Source organism: Siniperca chuatsi, linkage group LG17 (assembly GCF_020085105.1).
Source record: "Siniperca chuatsi isolate FFG_IHB_CAS linkage group LG17, ASM2008510v1, whole genome shotgun sequence".
NCBI lineage: Eukaryota > Metazoa > Chordata > Actinopteri > Centrarchiformes > Sinipercidae > Siniperca > Siniperca chuatsi.
Genome location: NC_058058.1, coordinates 6593735 through 6618096, shown reverse-complemented (window position 1 = coordinate 6618096; position 24362 = coordinate 6593735). Strand labels below are relative to the sequence as shown.

The 24362-nt window shown below is 39.8% G+C and overlaps 2 protein-coding genes across 4 annotated transcripts; one reads left to right on the top strand and one right to left on the bottom strand.

Annotated features, from left to right (window-relative positions):
• Positions 1 to 544: 544 nt before the first annotated feature.
• rpl11 (ribosomal protein L11) lies at positions 545 to 4273 on the top strand. Of its 2 annotated transcripts, none has more exons than XM_044171922.1 (6): positions 545 to 636; positions 1406 to 1556; positions 1850 to 1956; positions 2484 to 2615; positions 3412 to 3522; positions 4191 to 4273. In XM_044171922.1, exons 1-6 carry the CDS (start codon positions 631 to 633, stop codon positions 4218 to 4220), a joined length of 537 nt encoding a protein of 178 aa, XP_044027857.1. In that variant the 5' UTR covers positions 545 to 630; the 3' UTR covers positions 4221 to 4273. The 2 variants fall into 2 exon arrangements, with proteins under 2 accessions (XP_044027857.1, XP_044027856.1); XM_044171921.1 differs by lacking the exon at positions 545 to 636 and adding an exon at positions 703 to 726.
• Positions 4274 to 5482: 1209 nt separating this feature from the next.
• klhl43 (kelch-like family member 43) lies at positions 5483 to 22736 on the bottom strand. 2 transcript variants are annotated; one of them, XM_044171919.1, is made up of 8 exons: positions 22525 to 22736; positions 17363 to 17453; positions 12786 to 13394; positions 11840 to 11988; positions 10729 to 11075; positions 9278 to 9577; positions 9013 to 9188; positions 5483 to 7749 (listed from the first exon to the last, which is right to left on the bottom strand). In XM_044171919.1, the coding sequence occupies exons 3-8, from the start codon at positions 13097 to 13099 to the stop codon at positions 6957 to 6959; spliced, it is 2079 nt and encodes a 692-aa protein (XP_044027854.1). In that variant the 5' UTR covers positions 13100 to 13394; positions 17363 to 17453; positions 22525 to 22736; the 3' UTR covers positions 5483 to 6956. The 2 variants fall into 2 exon arrangements, with proteins under 2 accessions (XP_044027854.1, XP_044027853.1); XM_044171918.1 differs by lacking the exon at positions 17363 to 17453.
• Between the last annotated feature and the right edge of the window lie 1626 nt (positions 22737 to 24362).

Below are 24362 nucleotides of genomic sequence, written 5' to 3'. Positions count from 1 at the left end.
AAGGGTGTTAAAGAGACATTTACTGTATGTCTGTGGCAAAAGCTAAACACAGTGAAAAATTAATAAATACGGCTGCAATTAACAATTGTTTTTAACAATTAATCTGATGGTTATTTTCTCAATTAATCTCTCTTTTACAAAATGTAAGAACATAAAAAGAAATTGCCCATCACAATTTCCCAGAACTTAAGGTGAGATCTTCTAATTGCTTGTTTTGTCCGACCGAACGACCAAAACAAGATTATAATGATTAAATTGATTTTTTTTTTTTAAAGCAGCACAACCTGAACCAGCGGGAATGTACTGTGTTTATGCTTGAAATATTATTTAAATTATTTTTTGATTATCAAAACGGTTGCTGATTCATTTTCTCTTGATCAATTGATTAATCAACTAATCGATGGAATTGACATGCCACTGTTTGCTCAATCGAAACCAAAATCAAAGCTGCGAACAGACGATAAAATAATTTACTTATTTTATTGTTTTTTTACGCAAATATTTTGCTTTTAGTACACAAAACGGAACCCTCGCGTTACCCCGTGATGTTTCCCCGAGCTGATTTGTCGCGAACACAACGCTATAAATTTGTTTCGCCGGAAACGTTACGTCCTCTTCTAGTGATCCAACATGGCGGTGAGTTCTATACCGGGGTATAGAAATATGAGGTCTGATTTAAAATCCACGATCATCGAAGCTGTAGGGGCATCATAGCTGATGTTTGATGTACAGAGACTTAAACTTCATTATGGATGATTGAACTAGTGTCGTATTTTATCAATAAATGTGACAGAGTACTTTAAACTGAAAATAACCGAGTTATTCTAACAGGCTAGCTACTGGAAAACCCTGAACTCAACGTACTTGTAGTTATATTGTCATTAAAGACTGTAACAGTTTGTGTGTGTGATGACACTGCGGCCACACAGTATGTTACATGAGCTGCTTTAGTTGTGTAGAAGTTTTATTATTTATTTCCGGATACATATATAACCTGTAACAATGCTAACAGCGGGGATATGTACGGACATGTCCTCCGGCCTGCATGTGTTCGCCTGAGACTGCTGGGAGTTTGATGTTGAGACGGAGAAGATCAGTGTCCAGACGTACAGGTTTAGAGAGAAAAATAAAGAGTGAATACTAAGCAGAAAGTCGGATTTACTTTTAAGTTTGTCGTCTGTCTAGCTTTCTTGCCTCTGCTAGCCTGTTAGCAGGCTAACAGTCGTGTAACTCAACATGGCAGCAGCAGTTGACAAGTTGTCAGAACTTCATAGTAATCGTGTTTCTGTGTGATTTACTGAGTTGTGGTGTTTTTGTCAGTTTGGGGGCTGTGTTTAAAAAACAAAACAAAAATAATAATAATCTTTTGTGGTGAGAAACTAACCCTATATGTTGTGTCCTCCAGGACCAGGGTGAGAAGAAGGAGAACCCCATGAGAGAGCTTCGCATTCGCAAGCTCTGCCTGAACATCTGCGTCGGTGAGAGCGGAGACAGACTGACCCGTGCTGCCAAGGTGCTGGAGCAGCTCACAGGGCAGACCCCCGTCTTCTCCAAGGGTGAGTGTTTGTGTGCTGGGTGAAGGCTTTTTTAGGCAGGACCTCGAGCTGCGGAAGGACCGACTTTGTGTGTATCTGTAGAAGTGGAAATACACTAAAGCAAAACAAGATTGGTAAATGTTTCAACCCTACAGGATGAATTGTACATATTCCAAAAGCAGCTGGCAGTCATAATAATAAAGCTGGGCTAAAAAGCGGAAGTGGTTTTTGATAAAAGCTTGTAGAAAATGAACTTAAGTTTATAGATATCACAGTACTGTATTTCACTTCTTTTTTCTTTTCTCCGCCCACAGCCCGCTACACTGTGCGATCCTTCGGTATCCGCAGGAATGAAAAGATTGCTGTCCACTGTACCGTCCGTGGCGCCAAAGCAGAGGAAATCCTGGAGAAAGGACTCAAGGTCGGGAAGTCACGTTGGTTGTTCCTAACATATTTCTTAGTTCAGTGGTTCCTAACAGTTTCTTTTGGCTTGTGACTCTTTAAAGATTTTGTCACAGGTTGCAGATGTATATGAGGTGGTTTAACCAAAGACCATTTGGGCCCTTTTCACATTGTTTTAATTTGAATTCAGTTCAGTCTTTCAAAATAAAAGCGAATAAGATAAATCAGGAAAGAAAGTCTAAAGCTGATTTTGGTCTGTTTGTGTTAAATCTTAGATTTCAAAGTGAAGTGATGGACATGGTATTGAACAACACAAATGTTCTCATCACGCTTGCTAGTACAGTTGACATGTGGCATTAGTTTGGTCTTAAACTTTCCAAAAAAACAAAATGCATGTGGACAAACTAAATAGCCATGTCTGAATACTCATTGGTCTGTTATGTACTATGGCTGGGTAAAAGTTAAATTAACATTTATCAACTATTGTTATGAACATGTTATTGCTTTGTGGCTAAAGAGGCTTCACTCTGCTGCTCCTGCTCCCAGGTGCGCGAGTACGAGTTGAGAAAGAACAACTTCTCAGATACCGGAAACTTCGGCTTCGGTATCCAGGAGCACATCGATCTGGGCATCAAGTACGACCCCAGCATCGGCATCTACGGACTGGACTTCTACGTGGTAAGTGGCCAAAAAAATAAACCTTTTTTTTTTTTTTTTTTTTTTTTTTTTTTTTTTTTTTTATAAATATAGCTGGTTGGAGGTGATGTGACGGGTTCAGTGATTTGCATTCAGTTGAGACAAAAAACATTTGTGTGTAAATGGTGGAATACATTTGTTTGTTTGGGGTTTTTTGTTTGATAATTTAGTTGAGCTTTGCACTTCCTCCTCAGTAGCTGTTCGTCCTAGTTGGGTGATTGTCTGTCTGAAGTATATCATGTCTGTGGTCAGATGACATGTTGTCGACGGCGTTTGAGCTTATTAGCCACCTTTTGATACTGAGTGTCAGAGGTATGACTATACAAAGTAAGACATTAACATGTCTACTTTTGGCAAAGTGTAAACACATTTGTTTCCATAAACGGTTTCTTGTGCAAAATAAGCTACATGATGTTAGAGCAGTGTTAAATGTAGTGCTGAAACGATCAGCCGGCTAACTTTCATTTGACAAATTTAACAAGTAATTCATCTTTAAAGTCATTTATCTAGTAAAGATTTTAAACATTTGTTAGTTACAGCTTCTCAAATGTAATGATGTACTGCTTTCTTATTTGTAAATTTCACGTTTGACTTTTTGGGTTGTAGAGAGTCGACACTGGGCTTGTGTTACTGACGTGGCTTAAATCCATTATATTCAACCAGTACTGAGGCCAGGCAACAAATAGTGATTGATGCTTCTGTGGTGTTCATGTGTGATGGAGAAACAGTGTTTTATGTTAAGCTTTTCTGAGCAGCTCTGTCCCCTGTTTGTGTTCAGGTCCTGGGCAGACCCGGCTTCAGCATCGCCGACAAGAAGCGGAAAACAGGCCGCATCGGTTTCAGGCACCGCATCCGCAAAGAGGAGGCCATGCGCTGGTTCCAGCAGAAAGTGAGTGTTGTCGGGGGTCCCACGCATCCTGAGAGACGTGAACATTGTAGACTAAGCTTTCCAGGTTTTGCTAAAAGTTCACATTGAACGTTTAGAAGAGGGAATGAAATTGGACTTTGTATGGTCGTGTTTTCTGAGATCGATCGACACTCATCTGTAACGGCTCTAAGCGCTGGTTTCATAGTTAGCTGTGAACTAACCACTGTTAGAAATGATGCAGCCATCAAGAGAGGGCATCAAAAGTGTCCTTAAATGATTCCCTGGGAGGAATTCCTGAAATTTCACTATGGACCTTTGACTTCATGTTAGATCAAACGTCTGTTTGAATTGTAACCTATAGTATTAGCTCTGTTTTTAACTATAGTGGCTAATCGAGTGCATGCGATGGCCGATTTGTTGTTTTTTATTTATTTTTTTTAAACTTTCGTTTGAGTTATTGCAGAGCTAATTAACTGATGTTCGTGATTTTGTAATCAATTTTTCTCAATTTATTGGGAATTCGATTCTTGCACCGGTGGCTCTCGTCACTTCTCTCCTGACCTGCCGAAGCTAAAATGTGATTTTGAGAATCAAATTTATCCTGCATTATTCTACCATTATATCTTATTTAAATTTTCTCTGCTGGAATACCGTCGATTACAATCTAATATTTGTCTCTTTCTTTTCAGTACGACGGCATCATCCTCCCCGGCAAGTAAAGGACCACCTTTTGATCTTGTTTGTAACAAAGTAATAAAATTGGAAAAAATGACTCGCTTGTCTTGTGGCGTTACTTTATTTAAGTTTAAGTGTACAGACATTTCCTTAACGTGCAGTCGTGCTATAGACCCTCATTTCTGCTTGTAGGATGACTTTTAGCCACATGTGGGCAGCAGTGTCTGTGTCCACACGTCAGATGTGAATGTCAGATGTGAATGTTGAACCGTCAGATCTGTTGTAAACAGACCGTCCTATGTAGTGGCGTCATCTCCCTTTTTTTTAAGAAGCAGGTTTATTTATTTATCCTAAAAACCTTGACGAACGAAACCCTGAAATGTGGAACATGGACTGATGTGAAATGATTACAGATATCTGAAACAAGAACAAACCTGCAAAGGGACGTTAACTTTCCCCGTTTGTGGGAAAACGTGACGCAGTGATGGAAAGTCAGTTCCTTTCCTCAAATACCCAAAAACAATTCAGACCTACTTGTCTGGAGTATTTGTATTTTATGCTACTTGTTACTTCGCTACATTTCAGAGGGAAATGTTGTGCTTTTACTCCCCTATGTTTATTTGACACTTATTATTTACTTTGAGGTTTACATGTTCAAACTACAATCTATTAAACAGTAAATCAAACTATCCACCAGTACATTAAATCTAAAATTTGCTGCACCTTCACCAGCTCCTTGCTTACATTACAATGCTACTCGCATTATTGCATTTATAATAATCCAGTGTATAACACTCAAGTTCTTCCTGCATGAGAACTTATTCTTTTCATATTTGTCTTGCATACTCAATACTTTTCATTTAAAAATTTCAATTCAGCACTATAACTTAACCACCTGGGACAAACATCCCTTAAAAATCTTTAAAATGTTAATTACACTCCGGCTAATAATCAATATTATTGCTGAATTTAATGCCCAGTTTTATTTTAACCGTATCTCTGACGTCTTGACTCGTTTCTAGCAGCACAGGAAACCAGATCTGGTTTACAAGTGTTCATGTGTCTGTGGTCAGACTACATTTCCCAGAAGCCCAGTCTGTACGTGTAAATAAAAAAACAAGGCGGAGTCGGCATGTTTTGATCACATTGGCTTTATTCAGTGAAACCACCAGCACAGCTCATCCAGTGCCAAGAGGGAGACAAATACAGAGGGATTCATCCAATCAAGTGAGCCCGATTAGCCTCATTGTCTCTCAGAATAAACAATATATATCAATAACTCTCAATGTGCTCCACAGCTGTTAGCGCCACCTGCTGGAGGCTCACTGGTTCTTCAGTTGGTGGTTTGTCTTAGTTTCAGTAGAAATTATAAGTCAGAGGAGGCAAATGTTTTAAAACAAGCACAGGTGAGGTGAGATTTCATCACACGTTTTATTTCTTCCTTTTTTTTTTCTTTATTTGTTGGATTTTTATCTATATTTTTCTAATTTGTATGCTTTTATTTATTTTTTTTTTAGATTTTATATCTTTATATAAGCATTTTCCTTAATCTTGGTTTCTTGGGAAAGTTTAATTTGTGGTGTGTTGAAACCAAGAAACTTGTACTTTTTTTTTTTTAATGGTATTTTCCATTAATTTCTTTTTAAATCTCACCTGTGTTGAGTTCACACTGCCTTCCTCTTGTGTTCACATCTTAATCCTTCCACTCCATTGCACTTATAAAATGTTAATTTTTAAGTACTACATCATTTTTAAATTCATTGTGTCACAATTTAGCTACACTACTTCTGACAGATATCCATTAAATAAATAAAACCGGTTTGTTTATTGCTGGCCTGCTTCTGTCCTCGTGAGAAATATTTATTATTGCAGTTTTTGTCAGAATTGGCTCATTTTCCCGTAGCGGCCACACACTGCGGTCATTCACTCATCTCTGTCACACACACACACACACACACATTCAAACTTATTTGCACAGTCACACACACTGCCTAGATACACCTTTGTACACAAACTGCCAGTGGATTCACAGTGACGCTCAAACACAAACAGCCACTGTTCCTGCCTTTCCATCCTTCTTCATCCTCCATCCATCAGCTCTGCCTCCACCTGCTCCACTCTACAATTCATCACTCATCCAGTTTTTCCTCCTCTCCTTTCTCCTTTTCCATCGATGTAAAACCTCCTGAGGCCACTTTGGACCATGCAAGCTCTCTTTTATTTCTTGCACGACTTGCAGCATGTAGGTCTGTGGCTGCCTGTCTCTTAAATCAGCATCTAGTTTCAATTTAGCTGTTTCTGTCGTAATAATACAGGACAGAAGCAAAAACGTTCTTTGGACACCATAAAATCACTTTGGAAACATTTGTGACCAAAGTTTCATCTAAATTGTGTAAATCTATGGACATTTTTGTCCAATTAAATCCTCCATCATTATTATCAGTCCTTTTAGGTGTTAAATAATAATAAAACTTTATTATTATTTATTATTCATAAAAATAATAATATTTTAGTGTTAAATACTAAAGAAGAAAAACATCTTTCTGCTAAGGTCCATTGTTTTCTGCTGTACTGTTTCGTTTGGAGTAATTGTTGTTTTCTGACAAAAGTCTTTGTGTAATTATTTACAGACTGAAATAAATTTCTATTTCAGTTTTAAGTGGGGCACATTTTCCCCCACATAGATATAAACAGAAAAAAAGAGCAGACATGATCCAGATGTTCTCCAGAGGTTAAACCACCGGTCCTCTCCTCTAGTCTCTCCCTTCCTCTCTGTCTCTCTATGCTGGGATGGTTTGTGAAGGAGCCACGCTGCTCTCTCTGCTCCGGTTCTTCTGCTGCTGCTCTTCGTGGGCCGGGGTGTTGCGGTGCTGCTGCCGGCGCGGTGCGTGGCGGGGCGGCAGGGTGAGGGTGCAGCAGGACACTCCCACCGTGGGCTCGGGCAGATCCTCCGCCATGGACCAGCTGTCTGTGGCCGGGTCGTACTTCTGGACGGCCGCCTTGTAGCGCTTCTCCGCCTCGTTCCAGCCTCCCAGCAGGTACAGCTTGTCGGCCAGCGGGGACAGGCCGGCGGTGCTCACGCCGAGGAGGAGAGGGGCAGCCCGGCTCCACATGCCACTCTCTGGGGAGAAGACCTCCACAGAGAGGACATCCACCCGCTCGCCGCCGGGCCCCAGCTGGCTTCCTCCCACTACATACACCTTCCCTCCGAGGGTGGCGGAGCAGTGCCAGCCACGGGGTGTCTCCATGGAGGCCTTCTCGGTCCAGGTGTCGGTCTCCACTTTGTAGCACGCCACAGAGCGGGAGTAGGCGCAGTTGATGTAGCCGCCGGTGACCAGGATGTCTCCGGAGGGTAGGGTGGCGCTGGAGTGGCAGCAGCGGGGCACCTCCATGGGCGCGCGCATGTGCCAGGTGTTGGAGGAGGGCAGGTAGCTCTCGGTGGTGGCCAGCAGACCCTCCACGTTGCGGCCGCCGATGGCGAACAGGCGGCCGCCGCTGGCTGCCAGAGAGAAGTGGGTGCGGCGCTGACGCATGCTGGCCAGGTGGAGCCAGGTGTTGAAGCGAGGGTCATATCTGGTGGAGGTAAAGGTTAGAGGGTCATGTTTAGAGAAGTTTGTGCAGGGCCAGATCACCAACCACCAAAGTGGCTTTACCTGATCTGGAGGCCCTCAAAATCTAGTTTTAAGACTTATTGTTTCAGCAAATACTGTGATTACACGGTAAATTAATCTGTGTTTTATCAGATTACCACCCAAAATTTGGGACAAAGTATATTTCATCATAAAACCGCTGTGCACAATGCAGAGAGGGAAAGTGACGGCCTCCTAGAAGGTTAATCCAGCCTTGACTTTGTGTGTTTACTGTGTTTATGTCAGACTAGCGTGAGCCCAAGCAGCCCAGCAAGCTCCGTGAAAAAGTAGCACTAATCATTTCTGTACCACTTTTAAGTAAGGTAGCTTTTATAATGGGTTTATAAGAGACCTTCAATGGTTAACAAAGAACTTTTAATTAATCAGTAAGGCCTCTTCAGTGGACTGTTCGACCTCTTACCTTCTGGAAATCTCCAGAATATCTGGACCAAAAGTCATTTTTGACAACTTATTAACATTTATAACTGCAGACTTGATGCTTTAGAAAGGAAATAAGTCCTTAATAAATGGCCACGAGTTTCTTGCTCTACAATAAAGGCTTCAGTATGCATCATACGGCCTGGAATGGGACAAGGTAGTTATCGTCTGGCCACGTCTAAAGGCAAAAGTGTTTATTTAAGTGGCGAGACGCAATTAATCGTCCAAATGGGGATAACGGCGCTCACGTTCAGGCAGTCTCTCCTCAAAGACAGAGTGTCGATTGTACATGCTAAAAGTGATGCATAAGGTGAAAGAGAAGTTCAACCCCAGCCTACTTTCACACCTCCGCAAGCCTGGCCAAGAGCAGCAGGAAGTGGCTGTGAATGTCTGTTTCAGAAAGTTACACAAGTTGTCAGACGCAGCTCCTCGTTGTTTCCAACGTTGGAAAGGCGGTTTCGGACGCTGCTAGACGATCTGACAAGCACTTTGTTTGACGCATACTGAGACCCTAAGCCATCAAGTCTGTAGTTGTTCATGTAAATAACTTGTTAATAACTGGATTTTAGGCAGTTAACTGGCCTTTGGATGAATTAACTTAAGAGAAAGCGAAGCAGAATCAACAGCAGCCACATGAATGTTTTCTGAAAACTATTAAAAGTTATATGCTTTATAAAGTAAAGGGTTATTGTTAGAAAGTGTTACCACTATTTTATCTCTGCCTGTGTCTTTTAAGGCAGTCAGATATTTGATCTTTCTGTCCTCGAACCTGCTGAGGGTGCTGACGGCGTGTTTGGCCTGGTTGCGGGCGTCGTTCTGGTCCTCTCCTCCGGCCACGTACAGGAAGCCGTCCATCACAGCCACGCACTGGTTGAAGCTCTTCGCCGGCAGCTGGGTGAGGTGACGCCAGGTCGCTCCTCCTTCACGAGGGTCCCTCCACAGCACCTGGACACCGGGGTCAAAGGTCAATTAGGGATGTTTGTGTTTCTTTTAAGGCAGTGAACGCATACAAACCACACGCACAAAGCACCGACCTCGCGGCTGAGAGCTCTCTCTGTGAGTGATGGTCGGCCGCCGACGGTGAGCAGAGTCTGCTGACCGGCGCGGACCTGTGTGCGTCGGGACTGCAGGGTGTTCTGCTGGTAGGGCAGCAGGTGGTAGTTCATGGCGTCCACCAGGAGGCGGTGACACTGAGGGTCCATCATCATGCGGGGCACCGGCTGGATCTGACTGACCAGCTCGCTGGCCGGGATCGTCTCAAAGCGGATATGAGACAGGAGCTCTGCGGCGTGAGCCTGACGAGAGGCGTCGAAGTCGAGCCACTTCATGGCCAGCTGGAGAGAGAGAGAGATGCTTTCAGGGAATAAGACAAAAATGCAACATCAATAATGTAATATAATTATCTTTATAGAGCATCTTTCAAGACCCAAGTTACAAAAACTGCTTTATATGTAGCCGAGAATTTGTCTAATGGATATGAAACAAGTTAAAAAAAAAAATATATGGTTAGTTAAAGGAGGAAGAGAAGAAGAGTTGCTTGGGAAGAATAGTAAGTAGATAAATGATTAAATGAGTGCAGAGACCCAAAAAATAGGAAAACTAAGGAGCTGAAAAATAACAAGCTAGTGAAAATGAAAAGAAGCGTAAAATAAGTTTTAATTTATTTCATCAACTAATTGGTGGCAAAAGAAAACAAAAAGCTTTTTGCTTTTATTTACAAACTGACTGGAGGTTAAATGAAAAGTATATTTATATTAAATTTCTTTAAATATTTAACAAACTATGATTTTGGTTATATTTTTGACTTGTCTGATAACATTTTACTGCACGTGTTGGTTTTGGGAGCAAATAAAAATTAGAAAATTAGAAAATCAATAAAAATAAATTCCAGTAATACAATATATAAGAAATAGAGACAATTCAAGAAAAACTGAATAAAAACCAGGATAATAGTCATGTTCACTCAGGCACTGGCAGGCTCACATTTGGTCCAGTTTATAAATACAACCATCACTGCTTCTCCCCCCTCAGCTGCTTGTCTATTTGGGTCTGTAATGGAGTTGTATATTAATACATGAGCTCGCTTCTTGCATACACTAAGTTATACTTGGTGGTTTCTGCATACAGACGACATGCAGGCTTTGATTCATGGATCTCTGTTATGCTCTGAGCAGCTGGTCTGCGGTCTGTTTTTAGGTCTGGATGAAAATAGGAGGAAAGTCCAGAGGGTCGACGAGTTAATACTAGAAGCAGTCGCCTCCTAGAAGACCTCCTCAGTTAGCACACCAGAAGTGAATGTTATGTTCTCAATTCATGGAAAGAACCTTTTGAGTTCAATTTGGATTCAAATCGACTGTAACGACGTTTAAACAGCAGCTATTATTCATTCAACTGTGCAAGAAGTAATTCAGAAGGAAATGAGAAACACTTGACAGCATATCCTATTTCATCCTCTGACCTTTCAAGACAAAGTTTGACCTCTGACCTGGAAGGCGGTGACCTCTGACTGCAACAGCAGCGAGTCGTCCTGCAGGAAGGCAGAGATCTGCTCCAGGGTCAGCTGGTTGAACAGCGGCGTGTCGGCGAACTGCATGAAGTTCTCCAGGACGAAGCGGCGGGCGGCGTCGCACACAGGCAGCAGGCCGTATGCTGCAGCAATGTTCCAGATGTAGACACAGGTCTGCACGTTGAGCTCGGCCAGCAGGAAGTCCATGCACATCTTGAGGAGGTGAGGGATCTGCAAGGTGGCGGCGGCGGAGACGGTGCAACCGATGGTGTAGAGGGACATGTGGACGCGACCCAGGTAGGCGAAGGTGATGACGTTGGCCAGACCTGCAGACAGAGGGGGCGAGAGCAAGACAGACATTTAGTTCAGCCCCAACCTGAGTCTCTAACATGGGAAACCAGATATTTTGTCAGGAAGCAGAAACAAAGCCTGCTTTGGCCACGAGAGACTGGATTAATTTCCCCTTCAAGCAGCTTTAAAGTTAGAAAAACATTTTGCTCAAAGCTTCATTGAGGCTTTATGATGCTCACGCTGAGTGAAATATCACAACTTTCTGTCGTGTGCATCTTTTTAGGGCGACTAATGTTCATCACACTTTGCCTGAAGCTCCAGGTGGCGTCTTCAAATGGCTTGTTTTCCAAAACTCAAAGATACTCAGTTTACTGTCACATAAGACACAGAAAAAAAAACAGCAAATCCTCACAAGTGACGCTTGTAACTGGAGAATTTGGGGCATTTTTGCTTGAAAAATTACCTAAACAAATATTATTATTATCGACTTACTGTTTCCCATTTTATGCTAATTTCTTGTAAAATATATTTGGCATCTAGAAAGTTTGGGATCTTGACTAGAAGTTAAAATAAAGGTTCTCAGAAATGGGCATTCTCATGCTCCTTGATATTCGATATAATATGTAACAGGATTGTTTGTTGTTTTCTTCTAAATGGGTCTGAACAAAACAACTATCCATGTATCCATATGGTCCTTTTCATTCTGCTTTACGGGAGGATTGATGCAACAGTTAAATGAAAAGCAGGTGAGGAGGACAAATAAATCTTGATTATAAGATGTTGTCTTAACGTAAATTACCTAGAGGTGAGAGCGAGGGGAGCTCCAGGCGCTTCATGCTCGGGTCTTTGGCCAGAATCTCTCTGAAGTACTGACTGATTGAGGAGATGACCAGCTTGTGGACATCAAAGGCCTTTGTCTTACAGGCCAACTCCAGGTCGGTCAGGAACCTGAGGGGGAGAGCAGGTGGACACAGGATGAATTGATGAATGACACACATACCTGAGACAATAACTCATGACACAATACAATACATACAGTTTATAATATAAAAGTATAATGAAGTAGGAAAGGGCAAATTACTATGTAATACAATGTAATTTGTGACAATATAGTAGTATATGAGTATTGTATTGTTTCGTAATTGTATTTTATCATAATTATATTATATATTAATTGTGTTGTACCCAAATTGTATTGTATCGTAATTGTACTGTATTCTAATTGTATTATATCAAAATTGTAATGTATCGTAATTGTATTGTGTCGTATGTTTATTGTATTGTAATTATGTTATATCGTAATTGTGTTGTATCCAAATTGTATTGTATCATAATTGTTATATACCAGAATTGTATTGTGTTGTAATTGTATTGTACTGTAATTATATTGCATTGTAACTGTATTATATCAGAATTGTACCATTGTACCATATTGTCAATGTATTGTATCATACCATAATTGTATTGTATGTTATATTATATCGTTTTTGTGTTGTATCCAAATTGTATTGTATTGTAATTGTAATGTACTGTAATTATATTGTGTCGTAATTGTACCGTAATGTAATTGTATTATACCAGAATTGTATTGTATCGTAATTGTATTATATTAGAATTGTACCATATTGTCAATGTATTGTATCGTAATTGTATCGTTATTGTGTTGTATCGCACCTTAATTGTATCATTTCATATCAGAATTGTATAGGATCAATTACGATATGTATAGAAGTATCAGAACCTACTTCTCCTGCCGCATCTTGCTGAGCTCCTCCAGCAGGGCGTTGCCGTGCAGGGGTCGTGTCAGCTCGCTGCCCAGGCCGAGGCCTCTCTCTCCGGGCTTGATGATCGGTGGCGGCAGCGGCAGGTTGAGGCTATTCAGCTGGGCGATGTCCAGCGCCGCCATCTGCTCGATCTTCTTCACCCCGGTCTCCACCACCACCACACCATCACCACGGCTCTCCACCTTCAGCGGGACTGGGGCGGTCTCCATGGCGACCTGAGAGATGGTTTCCACTGCAGGCTTCTTCTGACGGGTGACCTTCTTCTTGGGGGCCATAGTTTGACTGTTGAGGTGGGGGTTTTTGTAGGTTTTAGCCTAAGTTTACTTCAGGAAATGGTTTCCTACAGTAAGTAAGGTTTACTGAGTTGACAGTTCTTGACAGACAGGGACACTGGCTCACTTGCTAAAAATCCAGCTAATCAACAAAAATAAATGAAAAAGTGCTGACTTCCTTTACTAACAAAAATACCCGAAGGTGCCCTCTGCTTTTGGCTGGATGTTGTAGCTGTGTATTGTCTTCCTCTGAGCAGAAAGAATGGTTTGGGATCGTTTGGGATGTCGTACCTGATACCTGAAAAAAAGAAGAAAAAGGTAAAGATGTAATTGTCATTTGCAACATGAAGACACAAGCTGTTCAAATCCTTTGATTGATCTTTATTTCACTGGTGTTTAAGTTCACCAAAATAAAATAATTTGGCTTTCGTGTAAGGCTGAAATACAATGTGTGTGTATGAATGCAATACATACAGGTATAATTGGCCCATTAACGGCCCAGTTTAGCACAGTGGGATTATTTGGAAGAATGAACCATACCAGTGCACCAATTTTATTCCATTTATGTTACATTTTTGTCAAAATTCTCCAATACATCACAGTTTTTTGGATATTTTGATGTGTTTTTCTGACTTCCATGCCACTATTATTTTGTATTCAGTTTAAAAGTTGTGTTAATGTTGACTTTTTGTTGCAGGGGAACACTAGGACCTAGAATTAGATTTTCTCCCTGCACTGAAATGACATACAAAAACATATAAAACATGTACAGAGCTCTGGATTATGTTAATGAGTAATGTAAATGTTATGAGATTTGTAATAAATGGGATAAAATGTGCAAAAATTCATATGGGTTCTTAAATATACTTTGTTTTAACATTTTTAATTGGTTTAACTTTTTGACTTCCACAGACTGTTAAATGTTTTGCCATCTCTCCTTTGTCCGCCACAATGTGTCTTTATATCTTGAATGATTAAAGAGAAAAATATGCTCCAAGCAGACAGTGTATCCGTGATAAACAACTGAAACACGCCTGTCAAATGTTTCCAGACTTTAAATCACAGTATTGTTTCATGGTCACTGGAGGACACACCAAACCAACTGACAGATGCACATTACTCTGCTAATCTCTGAACATCACATAAAAGACATCTTTTGAGTGCCGACATCTTTTCTAAATCCACCTACAAACTGTCTCTATGGGTCAGTAGCCGTGTGAATGACAGGTGCGAGTGTCCTCTTGCGGGGCCGTCCAGAAATGAAGCTCAGGGTCGGGTTTGTGGTAACTGGGGAATCTCATTCATGATCGCAATGAGCCGCGGTCCTCAATCTGCAGCAGATAGTGAGGACTGTAACACATTTAAGTGCTGATATACAGAAAGGAGAAGGTGTCTGGCATAAACAAATGGGAGAAAGGGAGTGCGTGGAGTTTCTTGGCTACAATAGGGGATATAAGGGGAACATATCTCAATTTCTGTGGGTTTTTTTTATTGTACTTTTTGTGTTTTTCACAATTCACACCAAAAAAACACGAAACTGTACATTTGTTTGAGTTCTAATTCGTTTTCTTGGTCAGCGATGGAGTGTCCAAACTCTAGCAAACTTTATAATGATATTTAGTTTTTAAAATTCCTGTTAAAAAAGTATTGGGTGTTGGGTCTCCCAACCTTGGCGAGGCGATGAGTGAATGGTGATTTCACTAATTGGCAGCGTGTTTAAGGTAGCGACATAATGTTTTGTTGACAGGGCCCTCTAAATCTTTCAGTACAGTACATGAACAAAAAAGAGGACTTCATTGACATAAAAAATGGTCCAACTCCAACATCTTGTTGTTTACGAAGCTTCGGAAACAACAACACACGTTTAACACAAGTCTTTACCTGTTGTAGCGAGGCCACTGCAGCTCCAAATGAAAATTTTGGGATAATGCTAAGTACTAAACCACTTGTTAGAATTATCCGTTATACAGCAACGAGGCCTCCCTGCCATGTCGAAGCGCTTTAAAGCGAGTTGGACGTCTGCTGGTAAACAGGAGACGATGATCTTTGTTCCTGGCTCACAGTTTGTTATTATTCACCTGAGCCGAGTGCAGAGATCACCTCCGTGCTGTGTCAGGGTGAGAATGAAAAGTAACCCCAGTGCCTATTTGAGGCCTCAGCTGTGTGCCAGCTGCTTTACATTTTCTCATCTTTGCTTCAGCTTTAGTGTTATTGTACACATTTATTAATTTATTTAATTGTTAGACTGAACTGGAGCTTTTCATAGTCTGACTTTTAGTTGCTTTGTTCATGTCGGTGTGTATTTACACCAGTTTTATGTGGATATTTTTTAGCCATGCTAGCTGGCTCTAGGGATGGCAATGTCTCTGTCGGTCAGTCAGTCAGACCAACACTTTGGTCCAGACTGAAATATAAACTGTTGGATGGATTGCCATGAAACTTTGTACAGACATTTGTTGCTCCCAGACAATGAATCCTGATAACTTTGGCGATCCTCTGACTTTTCATCTGCTGCCATCATCAGGTCAAATTTTCAGTTTGTCCAATATTTTGGGTTTATGACCAAATACCTGCAAAACTAACAACTTTCCCATCAGCCTCAGCTAGTGCTAATTGGCAAATATTAGCATGCTAACATGCTAAACTAACATGGTGAAAATGGTAAACATAATACCTGCTTAGCATCAGCGTGTTAGCATGCCGACATTAGCATTTAGCTCAAAGCACCACTGTGCCCAAGTACAACCTTACAGAACTGCTAGCATGGCTGTAGACTCTTGTTCATTTAACTTGAATTTGACATTTTATGGTCATTAATATGCTTTGAAAGTTTCTTGAGCTTAATACCCCTGAAACAACTTCAGATACATTTTTAGAATATTAAACATTAGTGTCACTTAATTGATTTTCCGTTAATTTCTGAAAGGTTTCTTATTCAACCATCTTTTTCTGTGGAAGGTGACTGACTCACTCTTCAGTAACCTCATCTGGTGGCCATTTTGAATAATACTGACAATGCTAATAATGCTACTACCAGTGTTACTGCTCCTGAAACCTGAATCTCTCAAGCCTGAATGCCAGCCTAGTTGTAACTTTAGTTGTAAACTTCTCTCCTCATGGGAAAAGTATTGCCAGACACACACTAACACAACTTCAATGAACCATCATGACCCTCTTTTCCACCCCTCCTCATTCGCTGAACTTTTTTTAAATAGCACCTATTGGCTCGCTGGCCAACAGGCTCCACACATGGACAGACCAGAGGAAGGAGACAGGATTGTACAGGACGGAGCAGCAGCTGTTGTCGGTGTCAAATGAAAAGGAGGGGCTCACAGTTACAGACCGTATAGGCTATTTGGGATGTTGCAATCACCCCTTAAACAGTTGAAACAGCAACATTCAGCAGCCAGGACGCTGTATAACCTCATTACACCACAAATTAACAGAGAAGAAGAGTGGCATTGATGATCTGAGATGCTGAAGCATGAGCGACACTCCTCAAAAGTTTGGATTGGAAAGTTTGTGTTATTTGTCAGCAGCCAAGAGTTTCTGTGAATGTGACCCTGTCAGTCTAGTGACCACAGAGGCACAGAGCCATTAAAAACATGTGGGGAGGTGATAAATTAGGTGTCAGGGCCAACTGGAGACACGAGGGGCAGGATGATGACAAAAACTTATTTGATTGATCCAAAAGCAACAAGGTGGAAGATAAACAAATACCCTATGTCCTGTTTTTACTAATGAGCTGTATGGTCTTCATAAGCACACCTTCTGTAGACTTTCTCTTATAAAACATTTATAAAGTATTCCCAATACCTTACTCACAACAGGAACAATCTCTTTCCACATACTTTCTGCTTTTTCACAAAAATATAACAGATGCTCAGGAGCTTCCATCTCTTCCCCACAACTCCAGCACACGTCATTGTCTCTTAGTTTTACAGGAAATCCAGACACCTTTATTGATAATCTTATAAAGTATTAGCTCAGAATTTTCACCGTAGTCTTTATCATAATAATAATCAGTGGTGGAAGAAGTATTCAGATCCTTTATTTAAGTAAAAGTACCCATACCAAAGTGTAAAAATACTGCTTTTTAAGTAAAAGTCCTGCATTCAAAATCTTACTTAAGTAAAAGTATTATCAGCAAAATGTACTTAAAGTATCAAAAGTAAAAGTACTCGTTCTGTAGACTGATATATTATTATTTATACAACGTTATTAGGCTGTTTACACAGATGCATGAATGTGTAAGCAGCATTTTACCTTTGTTGCTGCTCGAGTTGGATCTACTTTAACTTCTTTATATACAGTTGGGTAGTTTAGTCCAGCGGTTCCCAACCTAGGGGTCGGGCCCCTGCAAAGGGTCGCAAGATAAATGTGAGGGGATGTGAGATGATTAATGGGAAGAAAAAACAAAGTTATGACACACAAATTTGTATTCATATTTTGGACTTTTCTCTAATCTTTGCTTTTTTTATGAATTATTGGATACTTTTACCTCTTTTGATTTCAAAAAGTTATTTAAATAAAATGTTTGAAGGGAAAATCACTCTGAAACAGCTAATAATTAGTAATTAATAAAAGACTGAAACATGACAAGGATAATAACTAGACACTGATTCATTGTAAGAGGTCATAAGCCAAAAAGATTGTGAACCGTTGGTTTAATCTTTAACAATGTGTTGCATTTCATAAACTTAGCATTTGTTTTTTTATGTAAAATCTTAATCTGTTAAGTAAATAGTAACTGTAGATAAATGTTGTGAAGTAAAAAGTACAATATTTCCCTCTGTGTTAGGAAACTTACACTGTAGATAATGTGTATGAAATCACTTGTTAACCAAGTGATTCTGTGGCATGACAATAATCTTTGCTCTGCAGAGATCAGTCTTCAGAAATATCTGGGACCGAGGTTAATGCAGGGAGCAGCTGCTGTCATCCACCATACTGGGAACCAGACCTCACCCCCCCAACAACCACCACCACCACCACCACCATCATCATCACTGACAAATATACTGTAACTAACAACAGCATCTCCTTTCAAAACAACAGCACCACGGCCTCATTGGCAACCAGAGGATTAAAGACAGGGTCTTGAAGCATTTGTAGATCGTTTTTACACCTTCCTACTGTTAGGTACTAACGCCACAGACAAATTATTTGGAAATGATTTATTTTACAGGTACGTACATTCCTAATAATTTCCTAGGACGTTTCCTTAAAGAACTGTGTAAGTTGGCAGTAATTATAGGTAAAACATAGACAGGTTTTAACTGGTTCACTTTTAGTCAATGCAAATGAACATGCAAAAATCTGTGATTTGTCTACAGGCAAGTGTAAAATTCAACATACAGTATATGAAGTTTCCAGTTTTCTCTTAACTTTTTTTGTATTTATTTCTTATTCATTTTACTGTTTTTTCTTTTTTCTTTTATATATTCTTGTTGTTACTTGAAGTTACTTGAAGTATTTATGTATGTATGTACACATAATATTTGGGCATCTATATTTGTGATTGTATGTACAATATGTGCAAATGTGTGTATGTACAGTACATGTGAGCATATATAAATCTTTTTTCTTTTTTTGTCTAATATATATGTTTGCAAATTATTGTGACTGTTATATTAAAGGCACTGTGTGGAGTTTTTTACATGTATTAATAGCTTTTTATTGCCATGGTGTGAACGGATTGTAACTTAACTAAAAAAATTAGACGTGCCATTAATGCACGCTCCCGAGTGCCTTTCCTCTCTTCAGCTCCCCTACAGCGCCAGCATTGTGCAACAATAGCTAACGTTAGCTTAGAAATGGGGTCTGCTAACGTCAACAAAACGACCCACCCATGACAGCGACAGTAAGTTAACTTGGAAAATAACAATTATGGGGCACCCCAGGGATAAACCCCCGCTCAGGCCTCCGGAGGTGTCTTTGTCTTCCCCGGAGTCAGAGTCCTGGTCGGAGCCGCTGTAAATCAACTCGGTACTGTATTCCTTGTCGTCAAACTGGCCTCCGTCGGTCTCGGGGGCTGTGCTCTGTCCCGGTTCAGCCGTATTCGTTTTGGCCAATGGCCAGGATGTTCGCGCCTACGGAGGGCGAGCACGAGCAACAGGATGCTGACTGCAGTTCACTTAACGGCCATCGGTGTCATAAATAACAAGGATTTTCTGAAAACTACACACAGTACCTTTAATGAGAAAAAACTCAATAAAATATTATTCACAAAAAAGAATAAAGTTTTCAATAATAAAATAAAAATTGGGGTTTAAATGAAGCAGTGGAAATCAACAACTACACAATTTACTAACTAAAACAACTTCAGAACTTTGTCACTTTTTTCCTATAATTACTATTACTATGTTATTCTCATATGAGAAACATGAGTCCTGAGGTTTTTGAAAATGTAACCCAACTCCAACAGGTTGAAGTTGTCAGGTCAGATATCTATCTGCCGACCCAGATACCAAACAAACAGCTGGATGAGAATAAATACAGTTTTTGAAGTAATAAAGTGACGATTTTCAGTGACAAAGGATTACGAGTTCCCAAATTATTCTGAAATATTTGACATCAAAATTTACAAAAGCCAAAACATTCAGACTAAAACGCATGAATCCATATGTGTAATTAATCCATCTGAAAGATATTAATGTAAACATCCAGAAATAGAGCTCAGTTTGAATCGCTGCCAGCGTCTTGACCCAGATGGTCGATCGCAACACGTGTGCAGAAGGGAAACATCAGCTTCAGCTTGCAGCTTCTAGTTACTAATAGACATTTATTTACATCCTTAACCTACTCTGGTTGCATCCCACTCAACTCTTCTTTTGTTTTTAACATTACTAATAATAAATCTTATGTTAACTGACAGTCTCCTCAGTAATCTGATGGCTGTTTGTGTCTCGTGGAGAGAAAGAACTTGTTCCTCAATGTTTAACTGCAAGAACAGAGGATTAACGTAAAGTAATTACAGAATAATTTGTATTTGTCAGGTGGTGATGTGTGTGATTCAAACAGAAAACTAAACTGTTTTAGTGTGTCAGCAAAGGAAAAAGGTGGTATTCTAAGCACCCGAGGCCCTGCTTTGGTCCTGGCATTTTATTTTTAGACACCGACCACTTGTGCTTGTGTGCGAATCTGCTCTGAGTGTTTGTAGCTTTGCAAAGAGGCACAGATTTGTCAGCTGACATTAGGTGAAGTGTTGTGATGCTTTTTTCAGAGTTGTGTGTTTGCAGAAGACACAACAACTGTGTCCTTCCAAAATAAATGACATAACTAATGACACTGGAGAGCTGCCCAGTTCAACCCCATTCTTATGATCCTGATTCGCTGAGTGTCTTTGTTGTTCTGGTTTGATGTTTATTACCTTGATTAAAGAACCGTTGCCAACTACCAGCAGAGGGTGGGGTGACAGTTTTCATCCTGTTAAGACTTGTTAAGACTTCTGAAAGAAGAAATAACACATTCTTCCACTTACAAATGAAAAGAAGTTGAATTCATATGAAACAAAACACGCCGCTGCTCAGTTCAACACACTGTTACAGTCCAAAGCTCTTGTGCTAGCGGTGTAAACAACACCAGCACTCCCCCGGTGCGCCAAGCTCCCAGTACGGGCAGAGTCAGCTAGCTGCATGGCTAACTGAGCTAACTAGCTAACTGAGTTAGCAGCAGTTAGTGGTTACTTTAACAACAAGTAAAGCTATCTGTCCATCAGGAAACTCTGTAAATCACCGAGAGTTGAGGTAAAGCAGCCGGAGGACATCAGAGGGAAAACCAGAAATTACTTTCTCTGTAAAATATGATCCATTTTCACCCAAATCAGCCACTAAAGTTATAAAATGGTGGTTTTGTATAGTAATCAGTGAGGCCTGGCCCCCAGAAACACCGGAGATTCACTGCCCCATATCGTTATTTTCCAAGCTAACTTCCTGTAGCTGTCATGGGTGGGTGCTGGTCGTTTTGTTGACGTTGACCAGTAGCTTATGGTGGCTAATGGTAGCTAATGTTAGCAAACTTTGGGTACAAGTGTATTTTTGAAGTTTGGACAGAGCCAGACTGGCTGTTTCCAGTCTTACGCTAAGCTAAGCTAATTGGCTCCATACTTAACGTACAAACATGAGATTTAAATCAATCTTCTCATCTAAATCTCTGCAACAATGCGAATAAGTGCATTAATCAAAATGTTGAACTCTTCCTTTTACACCTGCAATAACTGATTTTTTTGGCCACTTGACAGTGTAAACAAGCTGTGAACACAACAAAGGCGACACAGAATCGTGTTTTAACTTGATATTGCAGAATTGTTAGCGTACAGTTGCTTATTTACACATCCAGCAGACACGGAGCAACGTTTTCTTTCATTTGGAGTCGCGTTTGTGTCCAGCTGATGAATATAAGTCCAATATTCTCTCTCTTTTGACTCTGTTTTTGGTCTCCACCACCTCCTGAGGTAAATATCTGACTCTTCAGCTGCTAAATGCTTCACCATGTTCACCAGATAATCTCTAACTACTGTACAGTTGGATTATAAAACACTTTTTTGCTGCATGTAGACGCACACCTACACACAAGAAACACCACCCTGCGTGCCTCTCCACCATCTCTGTCACTCTGTGGTTGTAGCTGGATTCCTTTGCGTATCTCATGAGGGTATTTATATCTGCTGACATGCTGTATGCCTGTGTTTTACAGCTAAGGACTGGAAAGAGACAGACTGACACCCCCTGCAGAGTAGTAATATCCTAACAGCAAGTGGCAACTACTTCACATTGTTTCCACTCAGCAGTTAAATATAAATATTAGTATAAATTACTAATTTATACGATGATGTCATGATATTGACATATCATTTGATATGCGGTTTCCAGTGGTGGAAGAAGCATATTTTACTTAAGTAAAGGTAGCAGCATGTAAAAATACTCTCTTACAAGTAAAAGTCTTGAAAAGTACAAAAGTACTAACAGCAAAAATACTTAAAGCATCAAAAGTAAAAGTACTCGTTGGGCATAATGGTCCCTTTCAGAATATTATAATATCATATATTATTTGAATATTATTACTGAAGCCTTAACACTTTTTAATGTTACAGCTGGTGGAGGTGGAGCTAATTTGAACTACTTTATATACTGTCAGACAGTTTAATCTATAATTATGATACTATATAAATGGATCATATGCTTTGTTTGTGACATCTTAATCTGAAAAGTAGCTGTCAGTTAAATGTAGTGGAGTAAAAGGTACAATAGTGGAGCAGAAGTGTAAAATAGCATAAAATGGAAACACTCAAGTAAAGTACAAGTACCTCAAAATTGTACTTTATGTGCAGTACTTGACAGACTGGAAGTTTGAAGAGTTGTGCTTTGGTTCCTTTATGTTACAAACTCTTGACTCCACAAGCTGTAATGCAGTAAAATATATTTTACCTCTTTCTCCCTCCTGGTTCCTGCTCTTCTTCTCTTCCTTTTGCTTTCTCAGCTTCTCTCTTTGGGCTCTCTTTAACGTTCTTTCTTTTTTCTTTGTTGTTGTTCTCTAACGGGTTCCTCTGTGCTTCGTCCCTCTGTCCTATGTCAGTCTGCCAGAGTGCTGTGTGTGTGTGTGTGTGTGTGTGTGTGTCGGTATCAGAGGGATATCAGTATGAGTCCCCCCCCCCAAAAAAACCCTCTAAAATCCAACCACGCCTCCCTGAGCTCACATCAGACCCTCTTCTTTCCACCTCCAACATCCACCTCCATTTCCAAATACAGGCAGCCCTCGTCGCCCTAACCTCCAAAAATATCCCATAAGAGGCCGGCTCTCTTCTCACCGGACCCCGCCTCAACCCCCGCCCCCCCATGGCCTTTGGGTTTCAGGTTTTAGATTTGGTTTCAGTCTTGTGTATCTGCTTCTTTTGTTTGACTGTTAATCTCACTCATTCTCAAGAAGTATTCACATCCTTTACTCAAGTAAAAGCACCAACACAACAGTGTAAAAAAATACTCCATTACGAGTAAAATTCTTGAATTCAAAAGTTTAAGTAAAAGTATAAAAGTAGTACTTGTTCTGCCGAATTGCTGCTTTGAGTGGGTTTTAATGTTATATTATATATTTCATATTATTGGATTATTCTCATTGATTCATTAAATTGGTGCATTAATGTTAACTACTTTACAGACTGTTGGGTAGTTTAATTTAGAAAAATGCATCGTATTTAATCTGAAAAGTAACTCTGTCAGACAAATGTAGTGCAGCTGAAGTTTAAAGTAGCATAAAACAGAAATACTCAAGTAAAGTACAAGCATCTGTACCACAGTAAAGTGATTCACTGTTCAAGTTCATGTTATGAGTAGAATTGTACATGATTATAGCATCTTTCAAATTAATCCCATCCTTTCAGTCATTTATCAAGCAAAACTGACAAACATTTGCTGGTTCAAGCTTCACAAATTTGAGGATTTATTACTTTTATCTTTTTAATATTATTGTAAATTGAGTATCTATTGAGTATTTGGACTGTCGGTCGAACAAAATAAGCAATCTGAGGACGTCACATTGGGCTCTGGGAAATTGTGATGGCCGTTTTTTTACTATTTTTTGACATTTTAAAGACTAAACCACTAACAAACTAATTGCAAAAAATAATCAACAGATTTATTGCAAATTAAAATGATCATTATTACTTTCAGCCCAAATGTTATCACTTCAATTCAGCATGTTTTGTAGCTCCACAAACAAATCAAATAAAAAAACAAAAGAAAAATTCTCAGTTCAGGTAAATACTTCAATTCTCATCCTAACAAAACTAAAATATATTTATATTAAAGAATTCACCTCAATCAAATAAAATAAAAGCCATGTCACTGCTGCCTCAAACAATATTTAACTTAATCACTATTTGCTTACTATTAGGTCTACAGGAATATTGTAGTTATTTTTCATGAAAGCAGATGCAACGTTAGGTTACACAGTATATTCTACTTTAATATATATATATATATATAAAACTCTTTATTGACAATAGAAATCACATACAAATAAAGAAGTCATTAATGCAGACAAAACAACATCATAGCCAGGGGGGATCTGAAAACATTAAACAAAGAGCACAAATAAATGTTTTTTGCAGCTTTATTATTATTTTTTTTTACATAAAAATAGCTTTAATGTACTGTTTAGATATATTTTCGAGTAGGCTACTAGCTATAAACACAGGTTTAGAACGGCTGAATTTGGATTTGTGGATATGATACTAAGATAATCATCAAATTGATTATATATAGTTCTT